We start from the raw sequence: 19,953 nt of genomic DNA, 5'->3' as shown, positions 1-19,953 counted from the left end.
AATAGAAATAAGATCATTCTGTAGCTATGAAACCTCTTATCAACTATAATATTTCTATTATCACTTATAATCTGCAGCAAGCGATTGAGAGACAACTATCCTAATATATTGAAGTAGACATGTAGAAATTGTCAATTGGTAACATATGGGCTTGAATTGTGAGTGTAGAAATCAGATCGGTGTAGCAGACAAACTTCTTATTTATTGTAATATTTATGTGATTAGCCAAGTGATCTGTGGCGAGCATCTGAGAGATGGATATCCTAGATTGCTAAAGAAGAGCTGTTGAACTTGAAACTACCAATCAATTACATATGGTCTTTGATTGTCAGGGTTTGATACAATTTTCATAGCGTTCCTTTGGTATAAAGAGAATAGGAGATGAACCAAAAGTATTGACTCAAGAATGTCACAACAGCTCACTTAATATAATTTTGTTGACATATAAAATGTAAATGCAAAGGAATGAAGATCCTTTTTAAGTAATAAGGTAAACCTTGGATCAGAATAACATGTGGGATTTTTCCTTAAAAGTTCTATTGTTAAATGCAACCTTTGAGAGTTCCATGCAGCCTCTCTCTAATATACACTAATGTTAAAGACAGCCCTTATCCCCCTACTAAGAGAGTTCAGTTATAATTGGATACACTAGTGTTGTATTCTTAGTAGGAACACAACTCAATTCCTCAGCATGATATGATCTCATTGTGTAACATGTTTAAAGTGTGTGAATAAATATCACTTCTTTTTAGGCCTTATAAGTGCTTAGCTGTTTTTTTTTTCAAATTTCGTAGCAAGGATTGACATTTTTAACATTAATGCTTTCACAAATAAAAATAGCATTTCTTTCTTGAAGCCACTCTTGTATATCCCATTATTCCACCTATAAATTCAAAGTCACTAGTTAAGAATTCTCAAACTTTTCAGTCTTTAACTTTCTATTTTTTTCTCAAAACAGGTTTCTTCAAGGCCCAGAAACTGATCGAGCAACCGTGAAAGAAATAAGAGAAGCCATTGATAATCAAATGGAAGTCACTGTGCAATTAATAAACTATACAAAGAGTGGTAAGAAAACAATCAAATTACTTGAAACCAATTATGCGTGAGAAATTAGCAATTACCCTTTGTTTAGGTGCTACACTTTTATCAATTGCTTCGTTATACTAGAGAATTGACAACAAGCATTTGTTTTAAGAAATTCAAATGACATATTACCATCTTATGAATTTATCTTTTTTCAAAATATTAAGTCTAGGAGGTAACAGACATCTTGAAAGGAAACACCACTTTAGAAGGGATGGGCCATGAAAAAGGTCATAACCCTCCATTACTGATGGAGGGATATATATTGCAGATTGGCACTCAAAGGACAGCATAAAGGACATCTATCAGATCAGAAATGATTATACGTAATATGCACTCACCAAAGGAGATTAGTTTGATATAGGCATCAACATTCAAAATACAACAGTCTTGTGTCTTGTACTTTTTTTGGTATGCAATATAATTATAATATTTGATGTATAGATTTAATATTTTGTTATAATTATAATGAAAGTAGTTAATCCATATAATTAATTGTTTATTCAATTGAGTCTCCTATAAGCCATCATGGAAGGATTAGAGAGAAACCTCAATAAGTAGAGAAGGTATGATTTCCCCTTCTATATATATATATATGCACTTTTACGTTGTTGGATCCCTAACCCTTATAGAAATAATTTGTCTTATCAATTATTTTTCAAATGTTGTAAAACATGATTGCAAGGCCTAAACTAGGGTTTTATCTCGCTAAAGACATTTTTAATTAGTAAAGTTACAATTCTAACTATATTACTGTTGTCATTTTATGACATCCTTGGTCCATCAATGAAAACTGATCAGAGATATGTTCCATGGACCAGTGATGCCCCAGTTGATCAAGGACAAAGCCAATGGAATCATGAAATGTTAAGTGTTGTCTTGTCAGGAGGTGGCTTTCCAAGCCTTTTCCTTTTGGACCTGAAATCCCATAATTCCTAGTTCCCAAGCCTTTTCCTTCTTGAACCTAGAATCCCGTAATTCCCAGTTCTCAAGCCTTTTCCTTCTTGAACCTGGAATCCCGGAATTCCCAGTTCCCAAGCCTTTTCCTCCTCAAATTCGGAATCCTGAAATTCCTAGTTAACCCAAAACCCCAGAATTCTTAGCTGTCGAGCCTTTTCCTCCTTGAACCCAGAATCTCGGAATTCCTAGTTCCCAAGCCTTTTCCTCCTTGAACCTAGAATCCTAGAATTCCTAGTTCCCAAGCCTTTTGCTCCTTGAACCTAGAATACCAGAATTCTCTGTTCCCAAGCCTTTTCCTTCTAGAACTCGGAATCTTGGAATTCCCCAGTTCCCAAGCCTTTTCCTCCTTGAACCTAGAATCTCGAATTTCCCAGTTCCCAAGCCTTTTCTTCCTTGAACTTAGAATCCCGGAATCCCTAGGTTTCTGACTTCTCTTCCCTTGCAGGAAGGCCCAATGTCTGACTTTTGACGATTTGCAACACTTCCAGATGACGTGATCAACACTTGAGGCTCTTAATGCTCCACCAACCCCTACAACTTGTCTACTTTCATTCATGGAGCTACAGGGTTGCATTTAATGCTTTTTGCAAGGTTGCCATCAAGTGGAATCCGAGGACATGCTTATTTATGGTTACTTGATGGCCTTCATGTCAGGAAATCCACCTTCTAGAAGTATTTTTCTTCTTGGGATTGTTTTGTCAGGGTATGGCTAGGTTGCTTGCATACACACCATGTCAAGTTTGTGCACTTCCTTGCCTTCCCTGATTGACATTCCTGCACGTCAGGGTCAAGGCTTCCTCTCCTTGACCATTGGTCTCTCCTCTATGACCAGCTTGCTATATATAGGTTAGTAAGCCTCATTGTAAAGTGTTCTCTCCCTATTGGCTCGAGCTACTCTTATGCTCTTTCACTTCTCTTGAAATATTGTATATTTTCTTGCATTTCTACAATTGTACGTTTGGCCATTGGCTTAAGAATGAATTGAAATTATCATTCTTGCCTCTCTTCAACTTATTCATGTTGTGTATGTTCCTTGCCTTCATTATAAGTGTATGTTCTGTGGCTTTCTCTCATGCATATGCTGCGTTAACTTGTTTTCTAAGTGTGACTTGTGGGAAACCTTCTCTCCTTTTCAACATTTAGCAAATTCTAACCTCCATAGATGTGTTTGGGGTCATTCATGCAACTGAAGTTTGTGCATCTCTAGGGTATTTCAATTGATTCTTTGTGTCATTTCGGGGTGGGGAGAGGAAAATCTCTTATCTTGGTGCATCACCTTCTTTCATTTCAACATTTCTTTCTTTTTTTTTCCTTTGCAAGTTGTTAGGATAGGTTTAGAAGTAGAATTTGGAGTGTTGAGTTGGTTCAACACCTGCACTTGGATTGAGAAGTAAGCCTGCCTTCTCCGGAGATCCAATTCCTTTGTGCAAGGTCCCACACTTTGGGGTTGTTTCCACGTTTCATGAGGTTGTTGAGTTAATAACTCAGCAAGGGTTCAAACTTTTGTGACAATAGTTTCTGGCACGCTTGGTGGGACCAAAATTCAACTTACATGCTAAGGATTTAGTGTTGTTCTTAGTATCTCAACCTTTGGAGGCAGTCATAATTCGAGCACTTGGTGACTCTGCTCACAGATCTAGTCTCTTGTTCATGACCTGTTGCTAATTTCATTCCCAAAATTCATACAAGGGCATCTTCTAGAGGTAATTTCCAATTTTTCAGAACTCTCATTTTCAAGTTCAAGAAGATGGAGAGGTAGCCCTTCATTGTCACCAGTTAGGGGTGTTAAGGTTGTAAGCACTCTATCATCGAGGTCTCGTTTTACCCCTTCATTTACAAGACCATCACAATCTAGGGCTCCTACCACTCATATGAATAGACCATTGTTACACATACCCAAAAATTAGGTTTTTGTTACCTTCAATGGGGGAAATCCTCTCATTTTGGACCAAAGAAATGATATACCAGTGGTTGTATTAAAGACTATACCCTATTTCATTGGTGAACCAACTTCTACTCCCATAGAGAACATTCAAGACATTGCAAACATCTGCTATGTCCATAATGTCACTGAGGATGATGTTGTTGTTAGGCTCTTGGCCACTTCCGTGAAAGGAAAAGCTTTGCAGTGGTATAGAGGGTTGCCGCCTAACTCTATTCATAATTGGGACGAATTAGGGTTGAAATTGTGTGACCATTTTGAAGACAAAAAATGATCACCTAGTTGAACAACTAACTACAATCAAGAGGGCACCTCATGAATTCATGGGAAACTTCAATTTCAGATTCCAAAAGACATTGGATAGAATCCCTACTCTAGTGAAGCCATCTCCCAATCATGCCTTCCTGCATTATCGAAGAGCTCTCAATAGTGATGTAGCTGTCATGATACAATCAATGGGTGGAACTTCTTCACCAAATGCGTATGACATAGCCATAAAGGCATAAAATTGTTTAATACATGCTAGGAAGATAGCTCCAAGGCCGCTAATGCCTCTATTCCCAGAAGCTCCTACTCAACAGCCCACCTTGGCTCTTATCCCCATGGCGCTCACAAGCCATCCATCCACATCCACATCCACTTCATCCTCAAATGAGCTCCACGAGGTCAAGGCTCTGTTGCAAAACTTTGTCAATGAGTTGGTGACACTAAAGAGGCAATAGGCTCAGCATAGCAGGCCTCATCAAGCACAAAATCAGAATTACTAGTAGAATAGGCTACCTTTTCAAGGGTAAAACCAATGGAATCATGCCAGGCCCTTGAATAGTTTGATTCCTATAGCTGCAAATAACTTGAAGGCAATAGTTCCAATGCAGAACAATCTTGCCCAAGAGAAAGATTGGTGTCAACCATGCAATCAGCCAAACAACCAAGGATATGCCAAAATGGAGAGTTTGTCCAAGCTCTAGTAGTGCACAATGAGCCAACCATCTCCGACAAGCAATATGATCCATATCAGCCAAGTGTTGGCAATCAGGCTCACATACAAGGATATCCTACTTTTGCCAATTGGCAAGAGGCAAAATTCTGTGATATAAACTTGACAAATGTTGATACTATGCTACAATACACAAGGTCAAAGAAGAGAGCAATGGAGGTTGCCTCACCTTCAACATCAACCCAAGCTCCAAAGCCCAAAATAGTTGTCCAAGATACAAGTCAAAATACCATTCAAGGGAATAGGAGGCAAGAGGAGGCCCAAGTCGCCCCTAGAACAAAGATAGACCTTGTAGCTTCAAAGGGGCCTTCAAAATCAGTTGGTGTTCCTTTCAATATAGTTGACCCTATGAAGAAAGACAATCTCAATATCACTATGTGGGAGAGCCTTTCCATCCATCTCAAAGGGATTTTCTTAAGGAGGCATTGAAGGACATCAACCAATCATGTGACGAGGCAACGGTCGACAAGAAAACAAACTCCACTAGTTTGGTACAACCCAAGGAGGAAGAAAATTCAAGTAAGATCAGTAAGACCCCCCTTCTATCTCTCTTTAATCATAGGAAATAAATTAGTTCACAATTGCATGATAGATTCAGGAGCTAGTAGCTCAGTCATGCCTAAGAAGGTAGTTGACCTTCTTGGTATAGAATATGAACTTGTTACTAAGGGGGTTTTCCAATTGGATGGCACTTCTATTAAGACAATAGGGGTTGTTAAAAGTTTGAAGTTAACTTTGCACACATGCCTTGGTTGCATTGTCTGACAAGACATATCAGTCATTGACCTCCCTACACTCTTTGCCATCTGCCTGTCTAGAAACTTCACCGCCAAGATAGGTGGATACTTGTCTTTTCATTGGTCCCACATGCTATTTCAAACAAGGTATGGTACCAAGATTACCATAAAGGAAGATCCCATTGCACAAAACCACATTGAGCCCTACATCCCTAGCCCTATAAACATGAATTGCACTTTGCACGAAGAGGGGGAGGAGTGTATTGTCCACGAACTTGCTACTCTATTAGAAAAGGTCCCTGATTGCTTGCTAGATGAGTGGGGCAATGCTTTCCAATTTGATCTATTAACTGAGACTAAGAAGACTGGGCTTGGTACCTATTGTATTCATGAGGATACTCCTATTCTTAACCTCATCAAGACACAAGAGGATCCGGAGGGTTTATGGAGCATGTTTTTTGATGGTTGAAGAAACAGGAATGGTGCAGGTGTTGGTGTGATGCTTGTATCTCCTAAGCAAGAGAAATATTTCTTCTCTTTTAGGCTTCATTTTGGTTGCACCAACAATGTGGCTGAGTATTCTAGGGTCTCCAACTTGCACAAAAGAGAAGATCAAATCTTTACAAGTATTTGGAGATAGTGAGTTGGTTGTTAATCATATTAGACCTCAGAACGTAACAAAGAATAACCTACTCAAATCATACAAACACAGGGTTTGGGATTTGATTGAAGGATTTGAGGCTTCCAACATCTAGAGCATTCCTAGGAGTCAGAATAAGCATGCTGATAGGCTTGCAACAATTGGTGCTTAGTTTGACATACCAAAGCATGTTGCAAGCAGGAAGGAACAACACATCAGGCTTGTTGTGAGTCCTGTTGTCGTAGACAATCAAGTAAATTGGCAAGCATTAGAAAGTGATCAGCAAATTGTCAATTTCTTGCAAAATGAAGCAAAATTTTTTGCTAAAATTAGTCTATACTACAAGACCAATATTGAGATGAGGTGATGCAGCTCAACTCCAACAAGTTGCCTAAAGGTTTAGTTACCTTGGAAGGCATTTTCAACTCAAATGATCAATTGAAGAAGAAGATTAACTTGGTTGTAAAGAAGGGTGGTTATAAGACACTTGCTATTGTCGAGGGTAAGTCACTAAATTTGGGAAGGTATGTTCCTCAACTGAACAAGAAGCCTTTGCTAAGCTTTATCAAAGATACGATGACATAGTTGCTTGGACCTATGAATATTTGAAGGGTTTTGACCCCAACTTATCCTAGCATACTATAGAACTAAACCCAGATGCAAAACCAGTTAGACAAAAACAAAGGCCAATAAACCCCAAAATTGAGCTAGTAATGAGGAAAGACTTAACCAAACTCATAGAAGCCAATATCCTCTTCCCTATCAAACACTCCTCTTGGGTGGCTATCTTTGTCCCTGTAAGGAAAAATAATGGGGAAATCAGACTATGTGTAGATTTTAGGGACCTCAATAGAGCTTCCCTTAAGGATGATTATTCTATTCCCTCCATGGAGCAAATTCTACAAAAGTTTAGTGGGTCGGAAAGATTTTCATTCTTGGATGGGTATTCAGGCTACAATCATATTTTAGTCCAAGAGTCAAACCAATACAAAACTACATTTACTACTAAGTGGGGTACCTATGCTTATTGTAAGTGTGTTGGTGAAAAATTAGGGTTTCCACCATTAGATGTATGAAAAATGCTATTTTTTACTTAGGGACCATCACATTGGGGAAATATAGGAATTAGATAGATCTAAACCTAAGAAGTCTAAGTGTTGATCTAATCCTAGGGTTGTTGGATATGCCCTCTTCTTTCTCTTAGATTGAATTGATTTATTGAATTTGCTGAAATTAGGGTAAATGTGCTGGAAATTGATCTAAAAATGCATAAACAGTAAGCTATAGTTGTCGGATTGAGCCACGAACCAAGATCTGAGGATTATAAGAGGATTCAAACCTGTTCCTAGATGGAGCTCCTGATTTGTCGGGACCAACGCGACGATCATTCTGGTCCTCCCAACTTTTCACACTCCAATGGGGGGATTGATTCGTCTTTGCAAATAAAGCTTATCTTGAAGATTACAGCTCTGTACTTGTTCCTACACACACTAGGAAAGATAAATAGGTCGGGAATAGGGGTTTTTCCTTAGGTTAAACCCTGATTTTGGAATTAACCATGAAATAGAAATGAAATCTGATTGAATTGCAGTAAAGGAAATGTTCTCCTTTTGAGGGAGATACTGAATAATGACTGAAAATACAAATGATATACCTCCTTGTGAAGTTGTCTCCACATGGAATTAAGGTTTCATGTAGTCTTCAATAACATAGAACATGAATGTCAACTCCAATGCTTAAATCTTGACTTTATCGCTACTCTAATGCTCGAAGGAAGACAAATTGCTTGCTTGCTTGAACATGAATGCTTGATTGCTTGATGTCGAATTGAATTTCATGTGTGTGTATGCCTAGATGATCAAATGAGAGGGGTAGACCTCTTTTTATACTTGCCCGAAACAACTAATTTTCTGACATGTGTCGACACAAAGATGGGTTTCCCACTGATATTTTAAGATTGTTAAGGGGCCCAAATTTGGGCCCTAATTGGGAGAACCAGGGTGTGATGTCCTAGTCCTGCCCATTCAGGGTCCAAATTTTAGGGCAGGATGATGTACTTAATGAAAATGATGATTATGCAAAGCAAGAACATAATCAGGTCCTATTTAGGCCTCAAGAGTGTGGACACTAAGGTGAGGGCTCAAATGTGGTCGGAATTGTAAGGGAGTACAATTTAGGATGCTACATTTAGCACCCACTTTAGCAGGGGCTAAATGTAGCATAGCTGAGTTTCAAAGTCTTTCGGTTATGGTTAGTAGTATTTCTGAGAAGAGGTTAGTGGTCCTATTCATTGAAGGACTTGAAGAACCTTTGAAAGGGTGGGTTAAAGCCTTTGATCCGCCCACCTTGGTTGAAGCAATCAAGAAATCTAGGAGCATGGAGTTGGCTACCCTTAAGTCCAAATTTTAGTCCAAGCCTTGCCCCTATCAAAAGGACAAGAAGAATTTCTCCAATCGGTCCAAGAAATTTCCTCCTAGGATGGATGATGAGCTTTGCCAAGAGCTCCGAAGGAAGAACCTATGTTACTCATGCAGAGAACCTTGGGCCTCAGGTCATAGATGTCATGGAAAGGGCAATGTATGTCAAATGGAAGCATATTATGTTGATGGATCAGATTCTGAAAATTCATAACAACAGACTAACTTCGAGGAAAGTGAGTATGAAAGTGTTCCAGAAGGGCCTAAAAGTGATCAAGAAGATAGGGGTGTAGTTGCTCAACTATCTAGCATTCACAAAAATGAGTCATTCAGAGTTCGGGGAGTGCTTGGAGAGCACCGAGTTATTGCCCTTATTGATACTGGAGCAACTCACAATTTCATTGATGAAAGGATTGTTGCAAAGAGAGGCTTGATAACTGAGGAGGTTGAGGGATTCAAAGTTACGGTAGCTAATTGTTCAACAATCTCTTGCAACCGAATGATTTCCAACATGTCCTTGAAGTTGGGAAATTATGAAGTCAAGGATAACTTCTTTGTGGTGAGCATTGGAGGAATTGATGATGCAATTCTTGGCATTCAGTGGCTGTGATCTCTTGGTGAGATCAATTTAAATCTGCAAACAATGGAGCTGAAATTCATGTCTGAAGGAAAGAAGGAAGTATTGAGAGAAATGTCAAATAGAGGCCCTTGTATTGTGTCACTAAAAAGGATGGAAGAGCTGATTCTCCATGGACAAGTTGAGTGGGCAATGGAGTGCATGCCATCTGATCCTGTTAAAGTAAAGAGGCAATATCCTTCAGATATTCAGGAGTTAATCACAAAAAGATGCAAAGTCTTTGAGGACTTACCACTTGGGAGACCTCCTGATAGGGGATCTGAACACATCATTGAGTTGGAGGAAGGAGCAAAACTAGTTATTACCTCCATACCAGTATCCTAAGAAGAAGAAAGATGAGATAGAGAAGGCCATCAAGGAACTCTTGGACATGGGGTTCATCCGTCCAAGTAAGAGCCCATTTGCTTCAATGATGGTTTTAGTTAAAAAGAAAGATGAGACCATGCAAATGTGTGTTGACTACCGTGCACTAAATTAGAAGACTATCAAAAATTGGTACCCCATTCCCAGGATTGATGAGATCATTGATGAGCTACATGGGGCTGTCTTCTTTTCAAAAATTGATCTCCGATTAGGGTACCATCAAATTCGCATGAGGGAGTTAGATATTGAGAAGACTACATTTAGGTGCCACTTTGGGCATTTTGAATTTCTAGTTATTCCCTTTGGCTTGACTAATGCTCCTACAACATTCCAGTCATGCGTGAATAAGATCTTCCAGAAGCAGCTAAGAAAGTTTGTGCTGATATTTTTTGATGACATCCTCATTTTCAGCAAGACTTGGGAAGAGCACTTGCAACACTTAGATGAAGTGCTCAGTAAAATGGAGTCAGAATCCCTGTTTGCTAAGGAGTCCAAATGTGAATTTGGAATGAGAGAACTACTTTACCTTGGTCACATCATCAGTGCAGAGGGAGTCAAGGTTGACCTTGAAAAGATCAAGGCTATTGTAGATTTGCCTCCACCTGAGAACTTGACACATCTGAAGGGGTTCTTGGGCCTATGTGGTTTCTACAAGAGGTTCGTGAAGGGTTACTCGCAGCTTGCTGCCCCCCTCATTGATCTCACTAAAAAGGGAGCTTTCAGCTGGTCAGAAAAGGCACAAGGAGTGTTTGACAAGTTTAAGGAGATCATGAGTTCATGCCCTGTTTTGGCTATACACGACTTCTCCAAGCCCTTTGAATTTCCGTGTGATGCATTAGGAGGAATTGGTGTTGTTTTGATGCAAGAGAAGCATCCAATAGTGTTTGAGAGAAGGAAATTACGTGGAGCTAAGAAGTCTTATTCTATCTATGACAAGGAAATGCTTGCAATCATGCATGCATTAGCCAAGTTCAAACAATACTTGGTGGGGAGTAAATTTGTTGTTAAAACAGATCATAATAGTGTCAAGCATTTCATGCATCAAAAGGATTTGAATGAGAGACAACAAAGTGGGTGAGTAAGCTACAGGCTTACAACTTTGACATTGAGTATGTTAAAGGAAAGAATAACATTGTGGCGGATGCTTTTTCCAGAAGACCTCATTTGAGCTCATTGTGGCGGATGCTTTTTCCAGAAGACCTCATTTGAGCTCATTGTGTGAGCTTACGATTGATTTAAGGGACTTGTTGCTTGTTGAATATGCTAAAAATCAGTTTGCAACCAACATCATAGAGGGTACTTTTCATGATGAAAAGTATAAATTGGTGGATGGGCTGATTTTGTACAAGGGAAGGATTCTTCTAGTGCCCGAATCCAAGTTGAAGGGGAAGATTTTACAGACTTTTCATGACATTCCTCTTGTTGGTCACCAAGGTTTTTTCAAGACATACAAGCAGATCTGAGAAAGATTCTCTTGGAAAGGGTTGAAGAGTGATGTCTTGAGGTACATCAAGGAGTGCCACACCTATCAGATGAACGAGGATGAGAATACTGCACTTGCTAGTTTGTTGCAACCACTACCTATTCCCAATCAGAAATGGGAAAGTCTCTCAATGGACTTCATCACCGGGTTGCCTAGGGCTAATAGCAAGGATTGTATCTATGTGGTGGTGGACTGATTGACTAAATTTTCTCATTTCTTCGCCATTACCAGTTCATTTATAGCAGCTCAGGTTGCTGATGTATTCTTTCATGAGGTGTTTAGACTGCATGGGTTGCCTAATACATTGTAAGTGACAAGGATAGCAAGTTCCTGAGCATTTTTTTCCAGGAAGTCTTCAGGTTGTGCGGCACAGTGCTTACTCCAAGAACGAGTTATCACTCACAGGCTGATGGATAAACAAAAATTGTGAACAAATGGTTGGAAGGCTATCTTAGGATCTATGTCTCGAAGCAGCAGAAAGCATGGGTGAGATTTTTACATTTGGGGGAATATTGCTACAACTCCTCATATCACATGTCCATCAGGCTCTCTTTTCATGGCATTGTGTGGTTATCGGGCTCCTAGCTTTGCTGATTTGATGTTTAGTGATAGCAAAGCCCCTCAAGCTAAGGACATGGTGTAGCAGTTTCAAGATATTTTGAAAGCCTTGAAGAACAACCTTCAGATTGCTCAAAACTAACAGAAGTTGTACGCTGATTAGCAGTGTGTAGAGCATTCATTTGAGGTTGGAGACATAGTCTATCTTAGACTTCATCCTTTCAGACAGTCTACTATCAAGAAGAGCGGAGCAGAGAAACTCAAGCCACGTTTCTATGGACCATTCAAGGTCATCCAGAGAGTTGGTGCAGTGGCTTATGAGTTGGAGCTATCAGCGAGTAGCAATGTGCACAATGTCTTCCACGTGTCACGCCTCAAGAAGGCACTTGGACACAATGTTGTGGTCTCTTCAGATTTGCCTCCTTTGGATGAGGAAGGGTAGTTGGTGCAGATTCCAGAAGGGATTATTGATTCAAAGAGCGCTCCTTGAGAAGGACAATCAAGGAGTATTTGGTGAAGTGGAAGAACTGTAATATCCCAGTTATTTTTTTAATTTTTTTTAAAGGCCAACAATAACATCAACAAGTAATTAACCCGTTAAGGTTAGAAACATAATTGAAACCATACTGGAAAGTAACCCTTCCACTTTCTGATCACCAAGTGCCCAATGTGGGAAGGTGAGAGCATACGGTGTTGAGGGGATCATTAGCTTAAGAAAACTGAAACATAATGCAATGCTTGGGCGGCAAGCCAGCCCCTTCCGCTTATCCAGTGGGAGAACAAGGAAACTTGGTGGTAAACCAACCAAGTGAGATACATAAAAGAAGAATCACTCAACCACAATATTTCAGCGGGAGGACTGCAATTACATAATAACCTCAACTCGATCGCTTATGCAGCGGGAGGACCATTACACAAGCTATCACTCGACCACTTATGCAGTGGGAGGATTGAAAATTACAAAGTTGCTGGATATTAGGCAGCAAGCCAGCCTCTTCCACTTTTTCAGTGGGATGAGAGTTACAAAATAGAACTGGTTAGTAGTACTACTACTTAACCTTACAATAATAGAGATGAGAGAAGGAGAGTAATGCAGTTTATCATAATAAGAACATAAATTTTCTGCTACAACCAAACTGCAGCCTGGAATTACAAATCAACAGCCTATGGAAATGCCAAAATTCTCATAACTCCCTCATTATACATCCGAATCAGTTCAAACCAGTCCCAAACCCACAATATATCACTCACAATAGCAACCAATCAAAACTACAACCCAAACAACCCCTTATAAAATTGGCACGCATCCCAATCCAAGAGCAGAAATCCACACTATACCTAGGAATTTCGATTTAGCATTATAAATTCAAAATTCAATCAAACATGTTGTAAACTCACAAAGTTTATCGCCAATGCTGGGAAGAAAGAAGGAGATGATACCCATAATCGTCCGTTGCTCCAGCAGAGAGGTATGATTGAAAAGGTACTTCACCCACAGGCAAACCAACAAGTCTCCAGAATCACTCCAACACCAAAAATGTCTATGGAAAGCTCTGAGAATGTAGAAGAATACAATGCACAGCTAGGTACTGTATTTCAAGTACGAAACCGAGAAGCACAAGGGAGATGCACTCCGAAGCCTTAGGTTCCGTCGCCAACCCGGCAGCATAACATTACAATTTTTTCAAGATGCTGAAATGGGAGCCCAAGGTTCATATTTATAACTTCTCACCATCCAAATTCAAATGCAAATTCCACTCCCTTCATTTGCATTACATTTCATCTTCATGTGGACCCAAGTGTAGTGCCATATACAAGAGTCAAACCCCACGCCAAAGACATGGACCCATGTTAACCACTTTTGGTGAAATTAGAGATGCAATATGAAAATGATACTCCTCCAAATAATTTCAATATCCCTTAATACACATGAATTTTGCCAAACTTAGGAAAAAATGGACATTAATCCCAAATTCCATAAATCAGTAGCAGTTAATCAAAATAATTTAAATATTAAACCTTAGGATAAGGAATTAATATTTAAATGCATCACATGACTCCCGTACTGATTTTCTAACAAAACTAGGATGAGACTGAGCCAGGAAGACCACTGAACTGCTGCAGGATCAGGAACCTCTCCACTGCCAGAAATAGAATTATGCCACACTGCCACTTACTAAAAATAGTAAGTCAAAACTAATGCTCCGAAAAGCATGATCATTGCACCCAGTGACAGAGCATGGAGAGCTCAGTAGGACAGTATCACCAAAATAGCCATCTCTTGACTTACTAAAAATAGTAAGTCCTCGCCTCATCAATGCTGGACCCTCATTCTTCATTCCACCTAGCCTACGGGTCTCAGGAATAGGCTAATGGACCATTGGAAGGTCATCAATGAGAAGGGGACATTACAAGAACTTACTTGCAAAGGATGCCACTTGGGAGAGTGAAGAGATTCTATAGCATCTAGGCTTGCGATTGCTTGTGGGCAAGCAATCTTGGGGAGGGCGGACTGTAATGTCCCCTTCTTAGTAAGGAAAAGTTCAGTGAGCCATTAGCCTATTTCCGGAGACCCGTAGTGAAAGATCCCTGACTGATCTGAAGTAGATTGTTTGATTTGGTTTTACCAAATTATCTTTGACCAGTGTATAGGTGACTGATTCGTGTTTGTTCATTTGTTTTTGGTTTAGAGCCTTTGTTTTGCTTGAGATGTGTAATAAATGAAAATGCTGATCTAGGAAGAATACTTCTAAGAAAACTAATAAACATACATCTCAAAATAAGGACAATTGATATGTATTTAGTTGGAATAGTAACTAATGTACATACCAGTTATGCTCTAAAATTTGAAATCAGACTGATACAACAAATGATATTCTTTTCCAGTTCAAAAACATAAATGCAAAGACTGATCCCCGATTGAATTTGATACTCCTGCTCTTGTATGAGTTATATCAACTTCCTCTCTAGTTGTAACCCCACGTCACACCTTAGGGTTTGATACCCAATACCCTTGAACTATACAAACAAGGGACTGAATGCTGCAAATGCATCCTTTGCTGATGCTGATCTATTGATGAAGTTCAGAAAGTCTGAAATAATGAAATTCCCTTCTAAAAACCCTCATGCCTTGCTGGAAAAACATGGCTTCTTATTGGAATACTACCACTGCTGCTAGTAGACCAATTTAAATGTGATTTTCCTTAACAAAACTCCAATTTGCAATCTAAAAACAAAGTTTTTACCCTCTACCAATCTGAAATCAATTATCCTGCACTAAATTCGAACCCCTTTGTGGATAATTTTTGAACTGTGAATTGCAAACAAAGCTAGGTACGCTGGGATTTCGTCCAACTACCCAATTCTGCCAAAAGTGTTCGTTCTTGGAAGCCAATCTACTGTAGAATACTCCTTTCCAGAGCTCCCACCTGTTGCTGATGTCAAAAATAAGCCTTAATATGTCTCAAATGGCTACCTTCTTTTATTCACTTTTTTTCCCAGCCCTAACCCTAATTTTGAATTAGGGTTCTCATTTCATTTATTAACAATGTTTTATCTCACATTATAATGCGTTCTCTTGGTTCAAATTAAGCCAAGGGTCTATTTTATCATAATATAAAATGGCCCCATTTTAAGTTATAACTTCTAGGTAAATGTGCCCCATGGGTACTTTATTATACTTTATTGTAATATAAAGTGAATATAATAATTCACTTTATAATTATTTATTTAACCCAACTTAGGAAATATTTAAATATTTCCCAATTTATTCATAAAATGCTCAAACGAGCTCAAAACTAAACATTGCTTGTATCCACCTGATTGTGAAGGATGCCTGAACCTCATAGGACAACTAGTAGTTCTCCCCTAAAATCTAGGGATGCTCCTAAAAAGTAGGAGACTGACCCTATCAACCTGAAATTGAACTGCAATGGTCCCCCTCTGTTCTGTGCACCTCTGGAAGGTCTGTCAGTGAATTGAGAGTTCCTCCTAAAAAATAGGAGCGCCTCCTAAACAATAGGAGATGCACTCAAAGTCTCCAAAACATTCCCAGAGGTCTCCGGATGCCCTCTAAACCACTCCGAGTCAATCCCTAAAAAATAGGGATCCCTCCTAAATTTTAGAAAACTGTTGTCAACTACTTCAAACTGCCTAAAAGGCTCATGCATGGCTTTCTAAGCCCTTGAGTTGGTTCCCTCCTTGCTTTGCTGGCTTACGTAAACTAGGAAATAGACCAACCTTGCTAGAAATTTTGTTACTAAGGAAGGGCGAAAATTGGGGACATGACATGTAGGCTCATTGGAAGCAGAAATTAGGGTTTCCTACTTTTGAGGAGGTTTGTGTGAGTTGTTTGATGCTTGACTAGTTGGAATTCTATGATTCTGATTGTGGATTCCTTCTGGGTTTTCTGAATGCTTCGCAGAGGTGTGACATGCATTTGGTTTTGAAAAGAATTTTGAACTTACTATTTTTAGTAAGTTGGTGATAGCTGTTAGGGTTTCTAAGTTTTTCTGGGTTTTCTGAGCTCATCCACTGGGTTCGAAGAGAAAACTTTTTGGATTTGTTTTCAGGACTTACTATTTTTAGTAAGTGCCATTTCAAGCAATGCTATTTTTAGCAATTCAATACAGAGCTCCAACCCAATCCAGTCTGATGTTTTCAACACTTCAGTTCATGGTTTAATTGGGCATTGATTAGTATTTGATTTGCAAGTGATTTATTAAATATTAATGCTTTATCCTAAAGTTTAATATTTAATTATTATGATGGTCTACTTAGGAAAGGGAAAGCATATTTTATTCAAAAGATTTTATTTAATTCTCCTAAGTCAGGTGCCAAGAATGAAAGTGTTTTAAGATAATGTTTTTTTTTATGTTGCAAATTGTGGACCAAGGAAAAGTTCGAACTTAGAGCCTAGAGGAAGGGGACTTTTATCTTGGATGCCATATGCTTGGAAAATGAAATGAAATGCAACACCAAAGGTGGGTGTAATGTAATGGCATTTGGTTTAGGCGCATTTGGAGAGCATTTGAATTTGAATTTGGCCAGGACAAAGTTATAAATAAGAGCCTTGGACTCTCATTTTGGTATCCATGAAGAAATTATAACGAAGTGCTACCAAAATTTGGAATGAAGCTTTGGGGAATGCATACCTCCTAGCTACCGCTTGATTTCTTGCTTGCAATACAACAACTAGTCGAGCTTGTGACCTCTCTTCATTTAGAGGAGTGGATTGGGAAACTGTTGATGTGTATTTTGTACACGACCAAACACAGAATAAAATACCCAGAGGTATCTTATCCTCTCTTGATTAAAGTCTCCGAATGCTGAAGATGTCGCGAAAAGTATCAATCGGGGTGACTTCAAGGTTCTTTTTTGTAGGATCTCTACCTGTGGATAAGCACCAGTGGTCGTTGTGTATGCTGTTTCTTCAAGGGGCCTTCGCGCTTTGAGAGAAAGCTTGTCCGTATTACTCTCTTTCAAATGAGGGAACAGGATTTTCCTAGCACTAACAGATTTTCAAAAAATATCAAAAGGTAAGGGTTTCAAGGAAGAGATACTTAAAATATTCCTAAGAATGACTCAATGAAGGCTAGACTTGATAAGATTCTACCAATTTCAGTATCGCCAAGAAATTACAACTCTACTGGAATTGATGCGATCTTCTAAGGGGATTCAATAGTTTTTCAAATCATCAAGGATATAGATACTATCATAGAGATACATATCAATACTTCCAATAATGATTGAATTCTTAATCAATCTTAATGTTTCCAGTTGACCACACAAGGCATTCTTACAATCAGTAAGAAGCTAGTGGTTTGGAATGTGAATCTTATCAAAGATCAAGCACAACACTTCGTCCTTCAAACTTAGAACTTAAATGCTATTTCAACTGAGAGTGATTCAAGAAGATAAACAATCATGAAGGTAGCCACAAGTATTGCAATAAAACACCATAACTTCAATATTTTATTGATCTCATAGCCAAATGGACAACAATTGTTCAAAATTCTTTCTTCACTACTCAATCTTGCTACAACAATAACTTTCTAACTTTCTTCTCTCTAAGCTCTCTCTAACCCCGTAAAAATGAAATGAGTGAGGGCATATATAGCATCCTCAAATACAATGAACGGCTTGGATCAATTAGAGATCAATGGCCAAGATTTTACAACGAAACCCTAATTAGGGTTTATTACAACAAACTTAATTCTGACCAATGAAATAATTGCATTATTTGGACACATGTCTTCTCTGGAATATTCGACCAATGGAGAACCGGGGTAGGTACATCGAAGTTTGTGTCACTCTGATGAGTCAGGTACATTGAATTTGGACATGCTGAGGTGGACCAACCCGACTGGAGGAGTGATGACTGGGATGTCACTTTGTCTAACACTTGGTTGATGCTCAATTTGGTGATGCTTTCCTCCAAATGCTGGACTGGAAGATAGATGGAGAAAGTCGTCCTTAATGGAATTGGATTGGAGGAGGTCATCCTTGTCCTGGCTTGATTTTGTTTGATGAGAGTCTGCCAAGTAGTAGATCCTCCGGCTTTGGGGGTCATCATTTGATGCCTACACAGAAAATTTAAAATTAGTTTTTAAGCATCATATCTTAAAGCATAGGATCTAAGACCTTTCAAGGGAATAATTCAAAACATTAATTTGAAAATGACATGATAAATCCAGGATTATAAATTCTCAAATTAATTATGAATGAAAATTAGATTTTCAAGACTTAGACTTTAAAAGATTGCTATGAAATCACAATAAGTCTTGAATAGAAACTTCAAAAATTCTATTCTTCATACCTCCTCCTTTGAAAGCTTAACTATGAACTTTGGAAAATGGAAGAAAGAAGATCAGATCTTGCTGGATAAGGATTGAATTTTGATCTCCCTTTGGATGAATTATGTCTTGATTAACCTTCAAAAGAAGTTCGCCTTCCACTAGCCTCCAACCACTTAGCAAATTCTGGAAACTAGCCTCCAATTTAGCAAAAAATCGCTCCTATGATCTGCTCCTCAAATTCGCATAAGAAGGAATGAATGAATGGTTTAAAAATGCTACAACACTCCTCTCTTATATAGGGTGCTCACCCTAATTAACCATGAGGCTGACCTAGGTATTTAGCAATAAAATAAGATAAAATCCCACTTAAAAGGAGGCCGACTTGCTTGTAAAAGCAAATAAATGTATTTTAAGCGCTCTCCTTAATTTTTTTTTAAAATTAAAATGAGTTTCAAGGCCTCCAAGGTGGATTTTATATTTGCTTTAAGGCTTTAAAAAATTAACTAATTCAATTATAAAGGCCTCAAATTATGCGAACTTAATTTAACCTCCCCAAATGTCTTAATTTTGGCAATTTTAGTGAAAATTGAGGAGAATTGAGGTTTGATTGAGGTTTAATGAAGCTTCCTTTCTCCTTAGGCTTTGAAATATTCAAAGTGATGAAGGTCTAGATTCACTTCAAGACTTGTTTGAACCCCTTATCTAGACTTACTCACTTCATGAGTTAAAAAACTTCACAACTTATTTTTGCAACTTTCCATGACTCTGTCTTCACAATCTTGCCATTTGCCTTAGACTTAATCAAACGAGGTCAAATGATAGGTTTTTTGATGATTTCGCCCTGGACCCTTTGGAAGGGTTAGGAGCGATTTTTCCAATTAGGTGTTGAATACCTCATTCCCTTCACTCCAAAATCTCCCGGAAGGCGAGTTCATGTTTGTTTTGACCTAATCAAAGTCTTGCATTTCAAATTTTGGTATTTCACATGAGGAATTTAGGTGAAAATGTGAATTTCACCCTGGACCCTCTGGAAGGGTCAGGAGCGATTTTTACATTTTAGGCCAAAATTCGCCTTAGTTTGATCATTAGGCAATCTCCAGGGTTCATTTATCTCCATCACTGGGTTAGCTCATCAAAACTTTGAAGGAAATATTGCATTTTTGGGAATTTCGCTCTGGACCCTCTGGAAGGGTCAGGAGCGATTTTCTCTCCTGAGCTCAAAATTCTTATTTTTGAAGGTCCAAAACCTCTCCAAGGCATTCTAGATGGGTTCTTTCATTGAAGTCCAGGCTTAGTTTCACTCAAATTTGGAAGAAAAAGCCAAAAGGTGATTTTAGGG

The 19,953-nt window shown here is 38.7% G+C and overlaps 1 protein-coding gene across 1 annotated transcript in view; it reads left to right on the top strand.

The window, feature by feature from the left end:
• The window catches only part of LOC131069093 (phototropin-1), a 200,255-nt gene that overhangs the window by 118,753 nt on the left and 61,549 nt on the right, over positions 1-19,953 (top strand). The window contains exon 8 of the mRNA XM_059210054.1: positions 959-1,065. Within this exon, the coding sequence (XP_059066037.1) occupies positions 959-1,065 (107 nt within the window). The remainder of the gene's footprint in view (positions 1-958; positions 1,066-19,953) is intronic.

The sequence above is a fragment of the Cryptomeria japonica genome, chromosome 1, assembly GCF_030272615.1.
Source record: "Cryptomeria japonica chromosome 1, Sugi_1.0, whole genome shotgun sequence".
Classification (NCBI taxonomy): Eukaryota; Viridiplantae; Streptophyta; class Pinopsida; order Cupressales; family Cupressaceae; genus Cryptomeria; species Cryptomeria japonica.
This window is presented reverse-complemented; position numbering and strand designations above follow the sequence as displayed.